This window comes from Nerophis ophidion, linkage group LG08 (genome assembly GCF_033978795.1).
Source record: "Nerophis ophidion isolate RoL-2023_Sa linkage group LG08, RoL_Noph_v1.0, whole genome shotgun sequence".
Classification (NCBI taxonomy): domain Eukaryota; kingdom Metazoa; phylum Chordata; class Actinopteri; order Syngnathiformes; family Syngnathidae; genus Nerophis; species Nerophis ophidion.
Genome location: NC_084618.1, coordinates 19,412,530 through 19,429,755, shown reverse-complemented (window position 1 = coordinate 19,429,755; position 17,226 = coordinate 19,412,530). Strand labels below are relative to the sequence as shown.

General features: G+C 41.4%; 1 protein-coding gene across 1 annotated transcript in view; it reads right to left on the bottom strand.

Annotated features, from left to right (window-relative positions):
* Nucleotides 1-2,191: 2,191 nt before the first annotated feature.
* Nucleotides 2,192-17,226, bottom strand: part of noc4l (nucleolar complex associated 4 homolog) — a 30,506-nt gene continuing 15,471 nt past the window's right edge. Inside the window, exons 8-15 of the mRNA XM_061907955.1 lie at nt 17,121-17,171; nt 13,851-13,962; nt 13,702-13,762; nt 9,979-10,089; nt 6,390-6,553; nt 6,183-6,265; nt 6,002-6,115; nt 2,192-4,158 (exon numbers count right to left, since the gene is read on the bottom strand). Coding sequence (XP_061763939.1) covers nt 4,042-4,158; nt 6,002-6,115; nt 6,183-6,265; nt 6,390-6,553; nt 9,979-10,089; nt 13,702-13,762; nt 13,851-13,962; nt 17,121-17,171 — 813 coding nt within the window. The 3' untranslated portion in view covers nt 2,192-4,041. The remainder of the gene's footprint in view (nt 4,159-6,001; nt 6,116-6,182; nt 6,266-6,389; nt 6,554-9,978; nt 10,090-13,701; nt 13,763-13,850; nt 13,963-17,120; nt 17,172-17,226) is intronic.

Genomic DNA, 17,226 nt, shown 5'->3' with positions numbered 1-17,226 from the left:
AAACAATAGGTCCCCTATAAATATGTACATGTCAAACAATTGGTCCCCTATAAATATTTAAATGTCAAACAATAGGTCCCCTATAAATATTTATATTTCAAACAATTGGTCCCCTACAAATATGTACATGTCAAACAACAGGTCCCCTATTAATATTTACATTTCAAACAATAGGTCCCCTATAAAATTGTACATGTCAAACAATTGGTCTCCTATTAATATTTACATGTCAAACAATTGGTCCCCTATTAATATTTACGTGTCAAACAAGAGGTCGCCTACAAATATTTACATGTCAAACAATTGGTCCTCTATTAATATTTACATGTCAAACAATAGGTCCCCTATAAATATGTACATGTCAAACAATTGGTCCCCTATAAATATTTAAATGTCAAACAATAGGTCCCCTATAAATATTTATATTTCAAACAATTGGTCCCCTATAAATATGTACATGTCAAACAACAGGTCCCCTATTAATATTTACATTTCAAACAATAGGTCCCCTATAAAATTGTACATGTCAAACAATTGGTCCCCTATAAATATTTACATGTCAAACAACAGGTCCCCTATAAATATTTACTCATAAAACAGGTCCCCGATAAATATTTACATGTCAAACATCGGTCTTCTACTAATATTTACATGTCAGACAATTGGTTTTGTATAAATATTTACATGTCAAACAAACAATTGGTCCCCTATTAATATTTATATATTACATTTAATGAGCATTAGGAACGTGTTACTTTACCTCTCTTCCTACTTGGTCACATCATTACAACTGTCTTTTAACACCTCTGATAACATTTGGACACAATACCACCTTCTGCCCGATTGTAGCTGAGATAGGCGCCAGCGCCCCCCGCGACCCCGAAAGGGAATAAGCGGTAGAAAATGGATGGATGGATGGACCACCATAACACAATACTACAATACCACCATAACACATTAACACCATAAGACAAAAACACAGTACTACAATAACATCATAATACTACAGTAAGACAACATGATGGCCAATGTTTTCCTGTAGTTGAGTGTGTAGTCAAACATAAAACTGTTGTGTATTTGTGGTTTTCCTAATAAAGGTCAGCGTGCTTCACGTGAGCGCCTCATGTTTTCCAAAGTCGTGCACCGGACGCTACTGTTGGCTCACTCTGTGCAAGATAAAACTGTCAGCAAAGTTCCGGAAATATGCAAATGAGGTACAGCCAGATGATAAACAGACTTACACACAAATAACAAGTCCAAAATGTATGTCAACATAAACAGAATGATATACAAAGTATTAAATTGAGTGGAAATTTTTGAATGAAAGAAAGTGCTGTTCTAAATGTGTCCACTAGATGTCACAATAGCAATTCTTTGTATCTTTGTAGATCGGGGGTAGGGAACCTGTGGCTCTTTTGATGACTGCATCTGGCTCTCGGATAAATCTGAGCTGACATTGCTTGACACGATAAGTAAGGAATAATTTCACCTGTAATCACAGTGTTAAAAATAACGTTCAAAATATAAAACATTCTCGTGCATTTTTAATCCACCCAACCGTTTTTCAATGCACCTGTTCAAGAAGTTGCGTTAATGGTAAAAAGTTATTTATTTATTATTGGTTAGTGTGGGGCTTGCCCACCTGGGGGTTCTTCACACCACTAAGCACCGACATGAGAGCCTGTTTCAGGGTTACAATATTGTTTTATTTTTCAATAAGTCCCTCAGTGCTTTCCAGCAATTGTCTTTTTCTCTTTCGTTCTTGCTCGCACTCTGGCTCCAGCCCCAACCCCGTCTCTCCTCCTGGCTGCTGCTTATGACAGAGCGGCAGGTACGCACCTGTCGCTAATTTCGAGGCCGGTCCTGGCAACACCCCGCTTCGCTGCAGGCCCGCAGGCCACGCCCCCTTACAGTTAGCTTCAGAATAACAATGTTATTACAAATAATAAAATACCTACTATACTCTAGAAATGTTTCTTAAAAATGCACGCGTTTAGTTGTGTTCAGTTTAAAAAAATATATTATATGGCTCTCACGGAAACCCATTTTAAAATATTTAGCTTCTTGGCTCTCTCAGACAAAAAGGTTCCCGACCCCTGTTGTAGATGATGCTTTAAACTACATAACATCCTGTAATTTGATTTTGATATCATTTTTTTTATCTTGATAGAGTGAAAACTAACACCAATGATGAACATTATCACATCATTTATTCAGAAAGTATAAAATACAACAAATAAAGACATAATACTATGTAACATATAGGTTTGATGGTCATTCATAATTTGCATACTTGATTTAATTGCTGATAAATGAATTTATTATTATTTACAGTTTAAAAAGAGTTAAAAGGGATTTGATGTCTACATGTATTTGATTATGATTATTGGAGAAACACTGACACTCAATTGGCGTGTTTTCTACTTCATGGCCTAACAAAGGGTTAAGTAAAACACTGCCTGTTCTGTTTTGTCTGTCGTTGCCGCAGCAAGCTAAGGCTTCATTAGGAAACTACACTCTACATTAAAGGGGAACATTATCACAGTTTCAGAAGGGTTAAAACTAATAAAAATCAGTTCCCAGTGGCTTATTTTATTTTTTGAATTTTTTTTCAAAATTTTACCCATCCCGGAATATCCCTAAAAAAAGCTTTAAAGTGCCTGATTTTCGCTATCTGTGAAGCCATCGTCCATTTTCTTGTGACGTCATCCAGGGATGCCAATACGGATAGCACAGCAAGATATAGCAACATTAGCTCGGATTCAGACTCGGATTTCAGCGGCTTAAGCGATTCAACAGATTACGCATGTATTGAAACGGATGGTTGGAGTATGGAGGCAGATAACGAAAACGAAATTGAAGAAGAAACTGAAGCTATTGAGCGAATAGCTGTTGACGCTATTCGGCCATGTTTGCCTTACCATCGCGGGTAAAATGTGCAGACCAACGATGGGAAGTTTCGCATCTTGTGACACTGGATCAACTTAAACCCATCGATTGGTAAGTGTTTGTTTGGCATTAAATGTGGGTGGAAGGAAACGCTGGATGTAAATATAGTTACAAATGTACATACAGCTAGCCTAAATAGCATGTTAGCATCGATTAGCTGGCAGTCATGCTGCGACCAAATATGTCTGATTAGCACATAAGTCAACAACATCAACAAAACTCACCTTTGTGATTTTGTTGACTTTATCGTTGGAAATGCATCTGCTTTGAGTGTCGCAGGATATCCACACAATCTTGCCATCTCTGTAGTAGCATTGCTTTCGTCGGTAAATTGTGCGGAACAAACGACTGACCATTTTGTCGGTTTTCCCCACACCCTCGTATTTTGAACAAATTTCGTCCAATTTCTTGCCACTTTCGCATCTTCGGACCAGTGGTGCAACTTGAATCCCTCCCTGTTAGTGTTGTTACACCCTCCGACAACACACCGACGAGGCATGATGTCACCAAGGTACGGAAAATAGTCGAAAAAAAGGAAAATAACAGAGCTGAGACACGGTGTTTGTAATGTGTATGAGAAAATGGCGGCTTTATTACCTAGGTGACGTCACGTTCTGACGTAATCGCTCCGAGAGCGATAGATAGATAGAAAGGCGTTTAATTCGCCAAAATTCACCCATTTAGAGTTCGGAAATCGGTTAAAAAAACACATGGTCTTTTTTTCTGCAACGTCAAGGTATATATTGACGCTTACATAGGTCTGGTGATAATGTTCCCTTTTAAATCAACATAAAGACCTGAAGTTGATCTGGAGATTTAAGCATGGAGTGAAAAAACATTTTTACAACAGAAACAATGAGGGCAGCCCGAAAGATAAAAAAAAAAATCTGTTCATAGTGTTTTGTTTTTTTTAAATAAAAAATATCAAAAAAATTTCCCTGCATGTTTTGATTTCTCGGTGTAAAAAGTTTGGAGACCGTGTGTTACAAAACATTATGTGGAAACTATTTGGTTGCAATAATCAAATAATCTGATTAAACATCAAACTGATTTTAATAATAATAATAATAATGATGAATACCAAGGCTGTCTTCAGTGCAGACAGAAGAGTCGTCCCAGTACATCTTTGTCTGCGTCCAGCAGCCGTGTGGCACCTTCGAACTCCAGCGGGACCTTCTTGGAGGACACCTTCAGGTCTTTCTCCATCAGCTGGGGGGACACAAAGGACATGTTAGCAGGAGCAGGACCATGACCAGGAACATATCAATGGGTTCTGCCTCAGTAACACATGATGATGGGACTGTAAACACCAATCGTGCGCGATTGGTCTCCCAAAGAAGATGACGTAGCAATATTTATACACAACTGTATTAGGTTCTGCCTCATTAACACATGATGACGGGACTGTAAACACTGGTCATGTGCGATTGGTCTGCCAGAGAATAAGAAGACGGAGCAATAGTTGTACACAACTGTATCAGGCGCTGCCTCATTTACACATGATAATGGGACTGTAAACACCGATCGTGAGCGATTAGTCTGCCAAAGAATAAGACCACGTAGCAATATTTATACACAACTGTATTAGGTTCTGCCTCATTAACACATGATGATGGGACTGTAAACACTGACCGTGGGCGATTAGTCTGCCAGAGAATGAGAAGAAAGAGCAATAATCACCAAAATGATTCCCGAGGGTAATTTCACTACACCTGGTGTGTGTGTGTGAGACTATCAGTGGTACTTTAACTTAATATTTATACACATCTACATGAGGTTCTGCCTCATTAACACATGATGATGGGACTGTAAACACCGATCGTGTGCGATTGGTCTGCCAGAGAATAAGAAGACGTACCAATATATATACACAACTGTATAAGGCGCTGCTTCATTAACACTGATCGTGTACGATTGGTCTGCCAGAGAATAAGATGACGGAGCAATAGTTACAAACGTCTGTATTAGGCACCTCCTCATTAACACATAATGACGGGACTCTAAACACCGATCGTGTGCGCTTGGTCTGCCAGAGAATAAGACGACGGAGCAATATGTATACACAACTGTATTAGATTCTGCCTCATTAACACATGATGATGGGACTGTGAACACTGATCGTTTGGGCTTGATCTGCCAGAGAATAAGAAGACGGAGCAATAGTTATACACAATTGTATTAGGCGCTGCTTCATTAACACATGATGATGGGACTGTAAACACCGATCGTGTGCCATTGGTCTGCCAGAGAATAAGACGACAGAGCAATATTTATACACAACTGTATTAGGCACTGCCTCATTAACACATGATGATGGGACTGTAAACACTGATCGTGTGCGATTGGTCTGCCAGAGAATAAGACGACGTAGCAATATTTATACACAACTGTATTAGGCGCTGCTTCATTAACACATAATGATGGGACTGTGAACACTGACCGTTTGGGCTTGATCTGCCAGAGAATAAGACGACGTAGCAATATTTATACACAACTGTATTAGGCGCTGCTTCATTCACACATGATGATGGGACTGTAAACACCGATCATGTGCGATTGGTCTGCCAGAGAATAAGACGACGGAGCAATAGTTATACACAATTGTATTAGGCGCTGCTTCATTAACACATGATGATGGGACTGTAAACACTGATCGTTTGGGCTTGATCTGCCAGAGAATAAGACCACGTAGCAATATTTATACACAATTGTATTAGGCGCTGCTTCATTAACACATGATGATGGGACTGTAAACACCGATCGTGTGCGATTGGTCTGCCAGAGAATAAGACGACGGGGCAATATTTATACACAACTGTATTAGATTCTGCCTCATTAACACATGATGATGGGACTGTGTTATGGGGATGAATAAAATGCAGAGGGTGTGACTATCAGTGGTACTTTAACTTTACAGATAACGTACTTTATTGAGGCAGATTTCCAGGCTCTCGGGGGGCCACCGGGGCCTTGAGTTTGAACCCTGCGGCCTGATACTGCAGCTGAGTCCTTTAAGGCGGGGCCATGAGATGATGTAGAAGCGTCACATCACCTGGTACGTGGTGGTCTCCAACAGCCGGTTGATGTCATCCTCTCCCCCTGACAGCGGCGTGTTAAACAACATGGCGGCTTTGGCCACGTCGGGATGGTAGTGTCTCTGCAGCGTCTGCGGACAAACCCTCGTTTAGACGTTCCAAAGCAAAGTTGCCGGGGGCGAAGGACAGCTGGAGGACCTTGATCTCCCACAGGCTGCTGTCCAGAGCGCCGCACTGGGCGGGTTCTTCCTCCTCCATCACGAAAGGGTCTTCCACGGCTTCTGTTGTGGGAAGAAACGCCAGTCAGTTTGCTCGATCAAGATCCAATTAAACCAAATCATGAAAACAAAGGAGCGGGGAGAATAAAAAAAAGGTGGCGTGTCTACGCCCGTATCGCCGCCTTACCGTCGTCTGCGCCGGGCTTGTGGAGGAGGACGCGGCACGAAGGGTGGCGACGCACCAGGTTGGCGATGAAGGGCAGCAGGATGAGGAGCGCCGTGGGCGGAGCCAGGAGGGCCAGGCGGGCCAGGCGCTTGGCGAAGGCGGCCACCAGGTAGAGCGGCAGGTGACTGAGCGCACACAAAGCATCAGACACGCGCTGGCACACATTTCCACGGGTGCAAAGTAGGGCTGGGCGATCGCGGGTTTGTCTCTGTGCGATGTAGAAAATGACGGAGCGGCAGGGCACGCTGGAGCCCGGCCCAAGATGGCGGCAAGGAGGCGGAGAATACGAGCGAGCAGCGAGATCAGGTGCCTGGCTCGCGCACCCAGAGACAATTAACATATCTCCTCTTAGTGTATAAAAGGGGAGAAGGAGGAGAGAACGAGGCAGAAGGAGTTGGAGAGCCCGCAGCAGTGCCTGAAGAGCGGAAGCGACAAAGAGCAAGACGAAGACGCGACACGGAGGAGCGAGCAGTGGGAGCGACGACGGCGCAAAAGACTTGCTTTCTTTGGGGCGGCATAGCTCGGTTGGTAGAGTGGCCGTGCCAGCAACTTGAGGGTTGCAGGTTCGATTCCCGCTTCCGCCATCACTGCCGTTGTGTCCTTGGGCAAGGCACTTTACCCTCCTGCTCCCAGTGCCACCCACACTGGTTTAAATGTACCTTAGATATTGGGTTTCACTATGTAAAGCGCTTTGAGTCACTAGAGAAAAGCGCTATATAAATATAATTCACTTCAAATATAAAATATAATTCACTTTGAAAAAATAAACAAGTCAAACCTGCAAAAGCAATGTCCTTCCTGGGCGATCCATGGAACCCGCGAGACAACGGCAAGAGTCGTTCACATTTGGCGCCTAACGTGGGGCTCAACCTGCAACCCTGAGATTAAGAGTCTCATGGTCTGCCGACTGAGCTAGCCAAATAAAGCAAGTCTTTTGCGCCGTCGTCGCCCCCACTGCTCTGCTCTTTGTCGCTTCCGCTCTTCAGGCACTGCTGCGGGCTCTCCAACTCCTTCTGCCTCGTTCTCTCCTCCTTCTCCCCTTTTATACACTGAGAGGAGATACGTTGTCTCCTGGTGCGCGAGCCATGCACCTGATCTCGCTGCTCGCTTGTATTCTCCGCCTCCTTGCCGCCACTCCGTAGGACCCGCCTCTCCACAGTGATATTTCACGCAGTTGCTTTTAGCTGCGAGCTCTTCTCACTCTTTCTTGTCTCTCCTTCTCACAGAGACATAAAACAAGGTAGCGTTAAGACGCGGTGCGAGTGGTAATACGAGAGAAAGAAGGCGTGGATCCGGCAACAATTGAAAGAATAATCAATTCCCAAGAAGGGGGTCCATCGTCTGGTGGCGGTTTGCTTCAAGCGGGAAAATGTCGAACAGACAACCGTAATTTGTCAAGTGTGGGGCAAAAGCGTTGCTACAAAAAGTAGCATTACTGCTAATGTGTAGCATCATTTGAAAAGTCACCTGGGCAATTATTTTGACTCGGGGGGGCACATTTAAAAGAAAAAATTGTGTCTGGGGGGCCGGTATATCTATTTTTAGGGACACTATTACAAAACTTCCCAATAATGTCTGATTGAATGCTAAAACCGTTATGACAGACCGCCTTAAAAAACAATGGAATTTTACATTTTTCTACGAAGGATAAAACACGGAATATTGACAAAATATGAATGTCACACCCTCTTTCGATTTTTTATTTTACAATTTTACAATCAAGCGAACGCAACAAACGGTGAAATATGAACGCGAAGGGTACAAAATAAAGCCACCTACAATCTGATACATCTGATATATCACTAGGCGAGGGGTCACCAACCTTTTTGAAACCATGAGCTACTTCTTGGGTACTGATTAATGCGACGGACATACACTATTTGATTTCCTAATATGTAGCTCTCTTTTATTTGAAGCTTATTGAAATACCTTGTGTGACATCATGCACAAAAGTGCACTTTATACGGGCGGTATAGCTCGGTTGGTAGAGTGGCCGTGCCAGCAACTTGAGGGTTGCAGGTTCGATTCCCGCTTCCGCCATCCTAGTCACTGCCGTTGTGTCCTTGGGCAAGACACTTTACCCACCTGCTCCCAGTGCCACCCACACTGGTGTAAATGTAACTTAGATATTGGGTTTCACTATGTAAAGCGCTTTGAGTCACTAAGAGAAAAGCGCTGTATAAATATAATTCACTTCACTTTGTTTTAAACTATTGTAGTGGCGTTCTGTACAAAAAGTGCACTTTAATTTAGTGTTGTTTTGATATGTCATCTTAGTGACATCATGCCCAAAAGTGCACTAATAGCTTGTTTTAAAATGTCTCTGACAATCTTGCACTTTCTGTTTTGGAAATTAAATTAAATTAAATGGGTTGTACTTGTATAGCGCTTTTCTACCTTCAAGGTACTCAAAGCGCTTTGACACTATTTCCACTTTTACCCATTCACACACACATTTACACACTGATGGAGGGAGCTGCCATGCAAGGCGCTAACCAGCACCCATCAGGAGCAAGGGTGAAGTGTCTCGCTCAGGACACAACGGATGTGACGAGGTTGGTACTAGGTGGGGATTGAACCAGGGACCCTCGGGTTGCGCACGGCCACTCTCCCACTGCACCACGCCGTCCCATTCTATGTCCCATTAAATGTCTGATTGAGAGTTAAAAACCTTATGACAGACCGCCTTACACCGAGAATGTAGATGGAAATAAAGAATGTGGGATTTACAATATTACCTATTAACGATAAAAACCTGAATATTGACAACATATCGACATATTTTACAATCAGGCGAAATGCAACAAAAATGCAACAAACAGCAAAACATGAACGCGAAGTGTAAAAAAAAAAGAGAAAAAACACCTACAACCTGATATACATGTAACTGATATATAACTGAGCTTTAGAATTTGGTTGTAAAAATATCCTTCCGCTTCTGTCCCTGACAGCCGCATTTCAGGCTGGCCACTCTGGAAACACTCTGTGGAAATGTTCTCCACCCACACTGCTTGGGTGCCTCGTCTGAGCTGCTGTGACTTAGATTACCTTAGTAACAAGTAATGCAAAAACGCAACCATTAAAATACTTTGTATAGTTCAAGACTTGCAGTAGTTTTAAAACATCATTGCACATCATAATGGCAGCTCCAGTTTCCATCTTAAAAGATCTAAAAAAAAAATATTTGGGAATGTCCGGCGGGCCAGATTGAAACGTTTAACGGGCCGCATGCGGCCCCCAGGCCTTAATTTGCCCAGGTCCGTGCCAGGGTGAAATGACATGAATGTGTGTGCCACTGCTTAATAACTGTTTAATAAATACAATTTTAGTTGTGATTTCCCTCTCTGCATGAAAGTTTAAAAGTAGCATATATTAATGCAGTATGAAGAAGAATGTTTTAATGTAGACACATAGAATCATCATACTGCTGTGATTATATGCATCAAGTGTTCATTCAAGGCTAAAGCAAAATATGGAGATGTACATCGTGTATCGTGACATGGCCTAACAATATCGAGATATTACCGCCCAGCCCTGGTTAAAACGTTACCTGGAAGTCAAGAAGAGATCCAGCAGGTGAAAAAAACGCGCTCGGTACTTGACGTGGAAGATGGAGGGCTCCAGAAGGTTATACAGTTTCTTGTAGAAGTCAGGATAATCTCTGGAACAAGGCAAACGGTTAGTCAGCCGGGATCCCGGACCAACCCGCTTATGTCGAGCCACCTCTACATAACCAACTAACCACCGTGTACATCTTGTCTTTGACTTTGGCCACAAACTTAACAATATCGTATTATCGGGGCGGCATATCTCGGTTGGTAGAGTGGCCGTGCCAGTAACTTGAGGGTTGAAGGTTCGATTCCCGCTTCTGCCATCCTAGTCACTGCCGTTGTGTCCTTGGGCAAGACACTTTACCCACCTGCTCCTAGTGCCACCCACACTGGTTTAAAATGTAACTTAGATATTGGGTTTCACTATGTAAAGCGCTTTGAGTCACTAGAGAAAAGCGCAATATAAATATAATTCACTTCACTTCATCACCACCGCTACTTAAGCCACACCCACCACATTTTAGATGAACACAACCTCTTCCCATTTATTAGCTGCACCGGACTAAAAGTCGCAGATAAATATATAATCATACATTGTTTTAGTTATATTGTAAAACTTACAAAAGTAGGAACAACATATTTTGATTGATTCATTATTTGGATATGTCTTGCTATTTTATGTTGTATATATATATATATATTTTTTTTTTTAGAGAGTTCTTGTTCATTTAACCATCTATTACTACACCCAAATATTTTCACCCCATCAGTGTCTATTTGTGTTTGACTTTCTCTTCTACAGTTACAGAATATCATTATTTTAGTTCTACGGTCTGCTTTTGTCAAAACATCTTTTTAATTTAATCATCTGTTATTCGCATTATCTTCAGCGTGTTCTCTCCTGAACAAAACAAAGTTGTGTCATCATCAGATAAAACTAACTAAGTCCTTTGAAACTTTACAAATGTTGTTTATATAAAGTTTGAACAGTTTTGGTCCCAGTATTGAACCCATGGAGATGATGATTTCATCTTCCAGAATGATCTGGCACCTGCCCAAAGTGCCCAAACCAGCAGTAACTGGTGTACTGACAATGGCATTACTGTCCTCGATTGGCCTGCCAACTCCCCTGACCTGAACCCCATAAAAAATTTGTGTGATTTTGTGAAGAAAAAGCTGAAAGACACCCGACCCAATAATGCAAATGTGCTAAATGCCGCTATTGAAGCATCCTGGGCATCCATAACACCTCAGCAATGCCACAGGCTGATTGCCTCCATGCAGTAATCCGTGCAAAAGGATTCCCAACCAAGTACTGAGTGCATTAATTGACATTTTCAAATGTTTGATTTTGTTTTGCTGTTATAAATCTTTTTGTTTTACTTAGTCTGAGGAAATATTGTAATTTATTGACATAGGATTTTTGAGTGTTCTTAAGCGGTATGCCATAATCAGCAATATTAAAGTAATAAAAGGCTTGCAATATTTCAGTTGATGTGCAATGAATCCAGAATGTATGACATTTTCATGTTTTTAGTTGTATTACAGAAAATAAAGGACTTTATCACAATATTCAAATTTTCTGAGATAGTCCTGCATACGTGTGTTCTCCCAGCTTTGCGTATTGCTTCCTGTTGGTGAAGTAACTTCTTATCCAGATCAAGACTAGCCCTCTGATGCCATACTCTTCTAATTTATTAATGAAGGTACTATGATTATTAAACGCCTACTGAAACCCACTACTACTGACAACGCAGTCTGATAGTTTATATATCAATGATGAAATCTTAACATTGCAACACATGCCAATACGGCCTTTTTAGTTTACTAAATTGCAATTTTAAATTTCGCGCGGAAGTATCGTGCTAAAACGTCGTGGTATGAGGACGTGTTCGCGTGACGTCACGCATTGTAGAGGACATTTTGTTCCAGCACCATTCCCAGCTAGAAGTCGTCTGTTTTCATCGCATAATTCCACAGTATTATGGACATATGTGTTGCTGAATCTTTTGCAATTTGTTCAATTAATAATGGAGACATCAAAGAAGAAAGCTGTAGGTGGAAAGCGGTGTATTTCAGCCGCCTTTAGCAACACAAACACAGCCGGTGTTTCATTGTTTGCGTTCCCGAAAGATGACAGTCAAGCTTTACTATGGAACAGAGATGTCAAGCGAACACGGTTGGATTGGACCACACACACACACACAAAGTATTATGTATTATGCAGCGATCATTTCGAAAGATCGTGTTTCGAAGAGGGTCCCTTGCGAAGGGCCGAAATGGGCATCACCACCACCCGTCGACTGGTGCTGAAGAAAGGTGCGAGACCATATAATCTCACTAAAACACTAGTAACATAATAAGCAGATAAGGGATTTTCCAGAATTATCCTAGTAAATGTGTCTAATAACATCTGAATCGCTCCCACTGTACAGTCTTTTTTTTCTTTCTAGTCCTTCACTCTCACTTTCCTCATCCACGAATCTTTCATCCTCGCTCAAATTAATGGGGAAATAATCGCTTTCTCAGTCCGAATCGCCCTCGCTGCTGGTGGCCATGATTGTAAACAATGTTCAGATGTGAGGAGCTCCACAACCCGTGACGTCACGTGCATATCGTCTGCTACTTCCGGTACAGGCAAGGCTTTTTTATTAGCGACCACAAGTTGCGAACTTTATTGTCGATGTTCTCTACTAAATCCTTCCTGCAAAAATATGGCAATATCGCAAAATGATCAAGTATGACACATAGAATTTGACCTGCTATCCCTGTTTAAATAAGAAAATCTCATTTCAGTAGGCCTTTGTGTATTTGATGTCCAACAGAGCGAATTGAAGTGCCTGTTTGACTACGATGACGGCCCAAAAAGTAATAACGTCTGTATATTTCTGACATTTGCCAGCTTTATGTTCTATCTCAAGCAGGATAAAAAAAAAAAAAACGGTGTGAAGTCTCTTGTCAGTGTGGAGAATGCATGTATTTTTAAGAGTTCTTTCTTTACTTATAGTCATGTTCAAAGCAGCTAATATTTTCCCATGTGTACTCTTTTTGCTTGTATCTTATGTGTGCAAGAAAACTCTGTGCTTTACCTTGAAGGGTTGGAATGTGGGAGTATAGCATACTCCCTTTTTACATTATTAGTATTAGAACAATGAGGCTGTATTCCTTTCTGGGCAGGGTGGGGGCTGTTTTTCGTATTCAAAAATTTGTCTCTTTTCGTTTGGCTTTCAGACCGCTTCTAGGCGCATTTGTAAGGACTGGTCTCCTAAAGTTTTAGTAAAACTTGATAATATTCCTATTCTGTCTTGATGGTCCTTCTAACTCAGCATATATGTCATCTGAAAGAACTTGGGATTGACCAGTGACTTAAATTCCCTGAGAGGAAGACTGGTCGGACGCAACATCATTAATGCAATACCTTTTCAAAGTAAATGTAATCAATGGCTCTTTATATCAACTTTTGGAATTATTTTCTTAATTAAAGTGACAAACCAACAAGAAGGATCCCTAACCTCCATGGGGGAGGTAACAAATATTTCCTATAAGCTCAGAAAATGTGTTATAATGTAAGACGCTTTTATTTTGAAGCTGAACAGGAAGTCGCAGTGTGCACCTTTTAACGCAGTCTAACTGGACTCAGCGCCGTTGATGAAGTTGACAATAGCGCAACACAACTTTGTCCAGGTGGTCAACATAAGCGGGCTGCAGGTCTTTGTACTTACAGGTTGTGTTGATGCATGAGGACAAACAGTGCGTTCAGAGCCAACAGGCTGATGGCGCCACCTGTGCACCAAAACACCGGAGTACAGTACGTGTGCTAGTACACACTTACACTACAGTACAGTGCAGTACGTGTGTAACGTAGACGTACCAACATCGTAGGCTGCAGTGAGGAAGTCGATCATCAGCGTGGGCGTTCTCAGGTGTGGCAGGATGGAGTCGTGGAGGATGACCAGGATCTTTTTGTACATGCTACTTGGTAACTGTTAACACACACACACACATTCTGCACTTTTTTTTCCCCGATGAAAATGATGTATATGTAATTAATAACAATAATCGGGTTAATCCGTTGCAGACAAGAGAGGAGAGCCGCCGATTTTGCACTTTGCAACCAGTTCTTTTTGGAATCCATTAGTGTTTCTCACCTTCTTTATCACACTGCTAACTCACATCTTTATTTGCTCCAATGCCAGATTATTTACTGGTCTACTCAAACAAGGAAAAGACTGAATCACCAACAAGTGAAATCCATTGTTTGGACACTTGATTCTACAAAATAATACATGGGTAAATGGACTACAGTAGATTTTAATGTACATTTTTTCATACAAGTAAATGTACTATAATAGATTTTAATGTACAATGTTTAATACAAGTAAATGTACTTTAGTAGAATTTAATGTACAATGTTTGATACAAGTACATTGACTATAATAGATTACTCTATATGCTAGATTACTGTGCTACCTTACTGAACATGATGCTACCAAACTATGCATGCTACCATACTGTACACAACACTACCTTACTGTACATGATGCTACATTACTGTACATGATGCTGCATAACTGTACATGATTCTACATGTACAGTTACTATACACAACTCTACCTTACTGACAAGAAGCTACCTTACTGTACATGCTGCATTATTGTACATGGTGCTACCTTACTGTACACAACACTACCTTACTGTACATGCTACATTATTGTACATGGTGCTACCTTACTGTACACAAAGCCACCTTACTGTACATGCTGCATAACTGTACATGGCGCTACCGGACTGTACACAAAGCCACCTTACTGAACTAGCTGCATAACTGTACATGGTGCTACCTTACTGTACACAACACTACCTTACTGTACATGCTACATTATTGTACATGGTGCTACCTTACTGTACACAACACTACCTTACTGTACATGCTACATTATTGTACATGGTGCTACCTGACTATACACAAAGCCACCTTACTGTACATGCTGCATAACTGTACATGGTGCTACCTTACTGTACACAAAACCACCTTACTGTACATGCGGCATAATTGTGCATGTTGCTACCTTAATGAACATGATGCTACCAAACTATGCATGCTACCATACTGTACACAACGCTACCTTACTGTGCATGACACTACCCTACTGTACATGATGCTACCTTACTGTACACAACACTACCTTACTGACAAGAATCTACCTTACTGTACACAAAGCCACCTTACTGTACAAGCTGCATTACTGTACATGGTGCTACCTTACTGTACATGCTGCATGAATGTACATGGTGCTACCTGACTGTACACAAAGCCACCTTACTGTACATGCTACATAACTGCACATGGTGCTACCTTACTGTACACAAAACCACCTTACTGTACATGCGGCATAATTGTGCATGTTGCTACCTTAATGAACATGATGCTACCAAACTATGCATGCTACCATACTGTACACAACGCTACCTTACTGTACATGACACTACCTTACTGTACATGACACTACCCTACTGTACATGATGCTACCTTACTGTACACAACACTACCTTACTGACAAGAATCTACCTTACTGTACACAAACCCACCTTACTGTACAAGCTGCATAAATGTACATGGTGCTACCTTACTGTACACAAGGCCACCTTACTGTACAAGCTGCATAAATGTACATGGTGCTACCTTACTGTACACAACGCCACCTTAATGTACATGCTGCATTACTGCACATGGTGCTCCCTTACTGAACATGATGCTACCAAACTATGCATGCTACCTTACTGTACATGATGCTGCATAACTGTACATGGTGCTACATTAATGTACAAGATGCTACATTACTAAACACTACGCTACCTTACTGTACATGCTGCATAACTGTACATTGCGCTACCTCATGTACATGGTGCTACATTACTGTACATGGTGCTACTTTACTGAACATGACGCCACCTTACTGTACACAACGCTACCTTACTGTACACAACGCTACCTTACTGTACATGCTACATTATTGTACATGGTGCTACCTTACTGAACATGATGCTACCAAACTATGCATGCTATCTTACTGTACACGACACTACCTTACTATACATGAGGCTACATTACTTATACACAACGCTACCTTACTGACAAGACGCTACCTTACTGTACACGCTGCATATCTGTACATTGTGCTACCTCATGTACACGGTGCTACCTTACTGTACATTGTACTACATTACTGAACATGACGCTACCTTACTGTACACAACGCTACCTTACTGTACATGCTACATAATTGTACATGGTGCTACCTTACTGTACATGCTACATTACTGTTCAAGGTGCTACCTTACTGTACATGCTACATTATTGTACATGGTGCTACCTTACTTACATGCTACATTACTGTACATGGTGCTACCTTACAGAACATGATGCCACGAAACTATGCACGCTATCTTACTGTACACAACGCTACCTTACTGTACATGATGCTACAATACTATACACAACGCTACCTTACTGTACATGATGCTACAATACTATACACAACGCTACCTTACTGTACATGCTGCGTAACTGTACATTGTGCTACCTGCTGTACATGGTGCTACCTTACTGAACATGACGCTACCTTAATGTACACGACACTACCTTACTGTACATGATGCTACCTTACTGTACATGCTACATTACTGTACATGGTGCTACCTTACTGAACATGATGCTACCAAACTATGCATGTTATCTTACTGTACACAACGCTACCTTGTTGTACATGACGCTACCTTACTGTACACGACGCTACCTTACTGTACACGACGCTACCTTACTGTACATGCTACATTACTGTACATGGTGCTACCTTACTGAACATGATGCTACCAAACTATGCATGTTATCTTACTGTACACAACGCTATCTTATTGTACACGACACAACCTTACTATACATGACGCTACCTTACTGTGCATGCTACATTACTGTACATGATGATACCTTATTGTACACGACACAACCTTACTATACATGACGCTTATTACTATACATGCTACACTACTGTACAAAATGCTACCTTATTGTACACGACACAACCTTACTATACATTACGCTACCTAACTGTACATGCTACATTACTGTACATGATGCTACCTTATACTTGAGCAGGCCCAGCCACATCCACTCAAAGTTTCTCTTGTGTTCCTGCGAGGGCAAAGAAGACGTGAAGAAAGATTACTATCAATATTATTATTCTCAA